This window comes from Myotis davidii, unplaced genomic scaffold (genome assembly GCF_000327345.1).
Source record: "Myotis davidii unplaced genomic scaffold, ASM32734v1 scaffold46, whole genome shotgun sequence".
Classification (NCBI taxonomy): domain Eukaryota; kingdom Metazoa; phylum Chordata; class Mammalia; order Chiroptera; family Vespertilionidae; genus Myotis; species Myotis davidii.
In genome coordinates, this window is record NW_006383006.1 from 2,356,154 (window position 1) to 2,362,775 (window position 6,622).

The window sequence follows — 6,622 nt, forward strand, 5'->3', positions numbered from 1 at the left end:
GGATAGTCTGCGATTCAGACTCTTTCCATTTGGGGCTAAAATCAGGCCCAGGACACCAGAGGCAGGAATGGCACAATCTTTAACAAATGTGGCCAAAACTAGAAACAAAAAGAAAAACAAGTGTGCGCTGGTACAGAAAGCCTACTCACGTTCCTTTTGCCTTCCCAGGCCTCGAGTCCCTGCGGGACAGTGCCCACTCCACCCCTGTGCGCTCCTCCTCTCACGGGGACACCTTCCTGCCTCACGTGAGAAGCAGCCGGGCAGACAGCAATGAGCGAGTCGCCGTGATTGCAGACGAGGCCTACAGCCCTGCAGACAGCATGCTGCCCACCCCTGTGGCCGAGCACAGCCTGGAGCTGATGCTGCTTTCCCGGCAGATCAATGGGGCCACCTGCAGCATCGAGGAGGAGAAGGAGTCTGAGGCCAGCACCCCCACTGCTGCAGATGTGGAGGCCCTGGGGGGAGAGCTGAGGGCCCTGTGTCAGGGGCACGGCAGGCCGGAGGAGGAACAGGTGAATAAGTTTGTTTTAAGTGTCCTCCGTTTGCTCCTTGTGACCATGGGACTCCTCTTTGTTTTGCTCCTCCTCCTGATCATCCTTACCGAGTCTGACCTTGACATTGCCTTTTTCCGAGATATCCGTCAGACCCCCGAGTTCGAACAATTCCACTATCAATACTTTTGTCCCCTCAGGCGATGGTTTGCCTGCAAAATCCGCTCCGTGGTGAGCCTGCTCATTGACACCTGAGAAGACATGACTCCTCCTAATAACTAGCCAGGTGGACCAAGGAGCCCGGCTACCCATTCCCAGTAATGGGACCCATCGCGGAACCATCGGCACATGTACCAAATCCTCCTTTCATGACTCAAAGTCCACAGCCTAGGAGGGTGGTTTCCCAGAAGAAGAAGGGGATAGGCTCATGCCCTGTCTAAACAAACTGGGAAAGCTCATTCCCTTCAGCGGTTCTCCCAGGAGAGGCTCGGCGACGCTGTTTCTCATCCTCCCAATACGCAGGATAACTTCTGGCTTTGAATTTTGATTTTTCATAGATGTGTATTATTTTGAAAGTATCGAATAAAAATAATTTATTTTATTATTACCGATTATCGCCGTAGTGTCACCTAGCAGACGGGACACTAGTTGAAGACTAGAGAGCTGTTGTCTTCTGTATTCTGCAGGAGCTTTTCTACTGGGTTTCAGTAGACTCGTCACTGCAGCCTCAGTGGGGCAGACCAGGGATCTGGACAGTGGAGACGTCTAAGTTTTCTTGCCAGACAGAGCTTTTTAAAAAGTAAACATCCATGTAGAATGATTAAATGAAAAGTTGCTTCTTATGATGGTCTGAGTTGGATTTTCTTTTCCTTTTGTTTTTTTTTTTTCAAATCTGAGCAGAGTGGGCATCTGAAGGGACCACCGCTACAGCAGCAGCAAGCAGCAGGGGTGGGGTAAGTCTGTCCCCTTAGACTAGATCCTAGTGGGCATCGCCATGAGCTTTGTATAATGAACTTTGACTTCTGTGATTTTTTTTTCCTTTCGGAAGAACCTCAAGACTTTTAGAGTGCTCCAGAGGCATTAGGTGAATTGAGTGGTACCAGACATAGGACTGTCAGAAATGTTGGACAAAATGTAGTTAACAGAAACCAGAGCTAAGATACCTGAGAGACTGTTGAGATTCAGAGAGCAGTGCTTATTTTGTACAACCCCCCGCAAAAAAAAAAAAAAAAATACAAAGACTATTTCAATTTATATTTTAACAACAAAATGTTATTTTCTTATCAATTCATATTTTGTTTTTACTTTATGGATTAAGAAAATAGAGCCTGATGAACTAAATGATGCAAGACAGAAACTGATCCTGAGAATGAAAAGCTTCAGAAAATAGAATTCCAAGATCAACAAACAGCCTTGGAAGGGACCAGGAAAGTAACCTCTTTAAATAGGAGGCCTAAGACATGCCTGCGGAGAAAGGTGGACGTGGCAGAGGCCAGCCTTTAGATGTAGAAGTGCTGCCCCCTAGGGACCTCCTCCGCATCAGAAAAGTGAGTTGTAGGAAAGAGCGCTTGCCGTCCCTGGCGAGGGAAGCGGTGGAAGCGGTGGAAGCGCAGCACGAAAGGGTGAGCGTGGTGTCCGAGGCCCAAGCTCGGCAACTGTTACACACACTCACACACGGGATCTTGTTTTCATCTCAGGGAGAGATTTCTAAGTCACCTGGGGTCTGCCGCAGGGAGGAGGAGGAGGAACCTGAGGCCAGCCATGCCCCTGACACAGGGCTCAGCTCTCCCCCAAGGGCCTCCACATCTGTAGCAGATGGTCAGTGGACAATTCCTGGGACCCACACAACAGTGGAGCAACTGCTGACACCCTACGGTGTTCGGTCCCCCAAATGCAGAACAGAACGAGTCACTTTTAGGTTTGCTCACCGCTAGTTGGTCCCCTGAGATGGCAAAACCATGTCCATGTATAGAGTGCAAACAGCCTTGGAATAAATGGGGTTTTTCTTTTGGGGGGAGGAGGGGGAGATGTGGAGGGGTATATAATGTTAAATGTCCATTCATCTAGACCAAGGTTGGTAAGCTTCTTCTTCAAGGTGCCAGATAGTAAATATTTTTTTATTTTGATGTTGTGGGCCATAGTCTACGGCAACTATTGAACTCTGCCGTCGTAGCACAAAAACAGCCAAAGGTAATACATAAACGAAGGAATGTGGCTGTGTCCCAAGAAACCTTTTTATTTATAAAAAGAGAGTGAGCTGAATTTGGCCCACAAGCCGTAATTTGCCAACCCTCATCTATACAATGAAACTGCCCCTTACCATGATGTTAGCAGAAAGAGGGTCGGCTCTGCGCCAGTTCCTGACGTGTGCTAAAGATCCAGGGCCGTTTCCCAGGGGAGGCACGGGCGTCGCTTGTTTAAAGGGTGCTCGCACAACCAACCAGCAGAGAGATGTCTGGGGCCAAGATGTGCAAGACCAAGTACTGGAATGCTAAAACACAGCCAGAATCTAAGAATGGAAGAGGGCTTGTCTGATCATTTCCATACCAGCAACTTGGGCAGAATTACAAATATCTATTTACCAAGTGACAAGACAAACTGAGGGGGAGCCTAGTAAAGATTAGGGATCACTTAGAATCAACTAGCCACTGCCACTTACCATCTATACAGGAAAGGCTGTATTTAGTACAGAGCTAAAGCGAAAAGAGTAGACTTGGAGATGAAAAGGCTGTCAGGAGATAGGGGGCTGGTTTTAACATGGATAGCTACTGTCTTATGCAATATAGCAGATTACCTGTTAGTGTAGTGTTCCTACCTCAGCCTGTAGAGCATGGTGTTTCTATGCAGTGAGTGACAGCCTCGACGCGGACCATTCATATCCACATTAAAGAAAGATGCAGTATCCCAGTTCCTGGTACATTACTTGTGTCTAGACTTCTAACAGTACAATAGTCCATACCAATTCCAACAGCTGGATTTTTCTCTCTGAATAGAAACTTTCAGGTCCTTTTTTTCCAGGGCTTATCTCAGAAAATACATATAGAAAAGTTTCCTTCAATTTGCTTTTCAAACAGTGCTTGAATAGCAAGCCTCCTTTGTAGGTGACTAGTCTTTTATGGTATCGCCTCATCATTTAAAATTGTTCAAGTTTTTAACCTGCTTTTACTGTGTTCCACTATGTCTCCCATTTCCTCTTAATTCGTTCGATCTCATTGTAGAAAAGGCAATGGTTTCCATAGCTTCATCTATCAGAGGAAATAAAACTCTTACTAAAGAATAGTGTGCTGCATCTCTAAGCAGTAGAGGGTAAACTACCTGCAAATGTGAATTTCTTAGTTTCATTAAAAAATACATAGTTGCTAACCTTTCGTGTGCCAAAAATTCTAAGTTACATTCTCCTTCAAAGCAATGTACTTTTTTCTACATATTCAGTATGTAGTTAGCATAAAATCATTGGTGCCATGAAAATTATTTTTAAACTTAAATAAATATTTAAATATCATAGAAGAGTGGACTCTTTTTTAACTTCTATCATGTCTCACTTTATCCTCAAAGTTCCCAACACATAGATAAAACGGTACCAGTGGGATTTACAAAGCTCACTGCCACTTGCGATTGGAATCAAAATAATTATTTTGCTTATAGCCCTCTCCCCGAAGTAAATACTATTAGGAACTTAGAAGCTGTAAGCGTGAAATAATTTTAAAGGAGAATTATACCTCTTTTTTTCTGATGAGGAAAACCAAGAAGTGATTTTCCCAAGGTTACACAATCTCAGAGCCCAAAGAAGAACCCAGATAGTCCAGCATCTAAACCAGCTTCGAATAAGAGGAAGGACAGAAAACACTTCCCATGAAAGGCACAGAATGATATTCCCACGACAGTAACAAACCTCGTATTTACAACTTACAAAATATGTTCCTATGACATTATCTCACCTAATCATGTAATAATCATCACTCTGTGGCTAAAAAACTGGTAATGGTCTTCTAAATTCCATAAGGATAAAAGGTGAAACGAGGGTCCACTATGCTAGCCTATTACCTTCCTGTTTTCAACTCTACCTCCAATCCTCCGTTCTCCTGCAGCTCATTCTCGTAAAACACTGATGAAGTTAGGACACTTAGTCTCCAAAATTTCAGAGGTGCCCATACCTACCTATAAAATAACACCTATGCCCCCCCCCGACCCCTGTCGAAGTTTATTAAAAAAAAAAAAGTCTTTGCTTAAAGTGACCTGAAGAATAAAATGCAGAAGAAAAACCACCATAAGGACCAATGGATGTGGGTGTTTTCCCAGATCCTACAGATTTACAGCAGCCACCCTATGCACACCCCTTTCAGGGCTCTAGAATCCACTCCCCCTGCTTAGGATTCCTCAGCCATCACCAAGCCCCTCTGCGCCTGAGCACACTTCTGGTTTTAGTTCAGGAACATGCTTCCTCTACACACCCCTACAACTTGCTGATGGAGCAGAGCAAACTGGCAAAAGGTACTTTAAAACTTTTCCTCTTGACCAGCTTCCATTTTAGGAAAAGATACTTTAAAATGTTTTTTTCCTGCCCTAGCCAGTTTGGTTCAATGGATGGAGCATTGGCCTGTGGACTGAAGGGTCCTGGGTTCGATTCTGGTCAAGGGCACATGCCAGGGTTGCAGGCTCAGTCCCCAGTGAGGGGGGTGCAGGAGGCAGCCGATCAATGGTTTTCTCTCTCCCTCTCCCTTCCTCTCTGAAATCAATAACAATAGAGCATCAGCCTGCAGACTGAAGGGTCCCAGGTTCGATTCTGGTCAAGGGCATGTACCTTGGTTGCAGGCACATCCCCAGTAGGAGATGTGCAGGAGGCAGCTGATTGATGTTTCTAACTTTCTATCCCTCTCCCTTCCTCTCTGTAAAAAAAAATCAATTAAATATTTAAATATATCTATCTATATCTATCTATATATATATATATACACACACTATCTATCTTTCTATCATCTATCTATCTATCTATCTATCTACACACACTAGAGGCCCGGTGCACAAAAATTTGTGCACTCGGGGGCATCCCTCAGCCCGGCCTGTGCCCTCTCACAGACTGGGACCTGACCCCCAGGGAGTGGGCCTAAGCCAGCAGATGGTCATCCACTATATGTGTGGCGTGTGTATGTGTGTGTGTGTGTGTGTATATATATATATATATATATATATATAATGAAATGTTTTATTCCTCATTCTGTAACTGTGCTAAATGTTATCTTCACCTTTTCATTTGAAAATCTAAACATTTATATCCAAATGAACTGCAATATTGTTCTATGGTGTTTGGAACTAAAACTCAATTCTACTATCAAACTCAGTTCTAGCTATCAATGTTTAAGGAAACATTTCTTAAAAGATCGCTTTGTACACACAAAAAAGTACTAAGACAGAAGGGACAGCCTAATGAACAGGACACCTAAGTTTTTGGAATCTGAAGTGAGCGGGCATATATTTATTCCTCTTGGGTTTGATATAAAAGGCACATGTGTCTACCCTCCCCACCTTCCCATTTACTATATACTGGATTAAATCTTTGTTTCCACAGCCCTAAGCTTCCCTGCTTTCCTGGAGAACTATTTTTTAAATATATATATTTTAATTAATTTCAGAGAGGGAGAGAGAGATAGAAACATCCATGATGATAATCATTGATCAGCTGCCTCCTTGCACGGACCCTGTTGGGGATTGAGCCCGCAACCTAAGCATGTGCCCTTGACCAGAATCGAACCCGGGATCCTTCAGTCTGCAGGCCGACACTCTATCCACTGAGCCAAAAGGCTAGGGCCTGGAGAACTTCTTAAAGTCTTCTTTATAGAAAGGAAATCCAAAGGCCAAAATACTTAAAGAGGAATAAGCAACTCATATTCTATTAAATCCTAATCATTTATAGTCTCTCCTAGACTAATCAAGTCTGTCCACCCAAAATGGGAATTCTCGCCTTCCTCCTTAATGTAAAGAAAAAAACAAACAAAAAAACCAACCACCAATAAAACACCAGTTATCTTAAAGGAAATAACTCAAGTGGAATTCAGAGCTTCTACACTTAAGAGATATCATAAAGGCAAACTTACAAAAAGGGTTTACCCTGAATGGACAGAGAGCAATCATAA

General features: G+C 43.8%; 1 protein-coding gene across 7 annotated transcripts in view; it reads left to right on the forward strand.

The window, feature by feature from the left end:
- Positions 1–4,368, forward strand: part of FRMD5 (FERM domain containing 5) — a 44,539-nt gene extending 40,171 nt beyond the window's left edge. For 4 of the 7 annotated variants that reach the window (XM_006778000.2, XM_006778002.2, XM_015557599.1 and 1 more), the window contains one exon: positions 169–1,333. In XM_006778000.2, coding sequence (XP_006778063.1) covers positions 169–746 — 578 coding nt within the window. In that variant the 3' untranslated portion in view covers positions 747–1,333. Of the gene's footprint in view, positions 1–168; positions 1,334–1,391; positions 1,445–1,809 lie in introns of those variants that run through there. The other 3 variants (XM_006778003.2, XM_015557601.1, XM_015557600.1) reach the window with 2 other exon arrangements.
- The last annotated feature ends 2,254 nt before the right edge of the window (positions 4,369–6,622 follow it).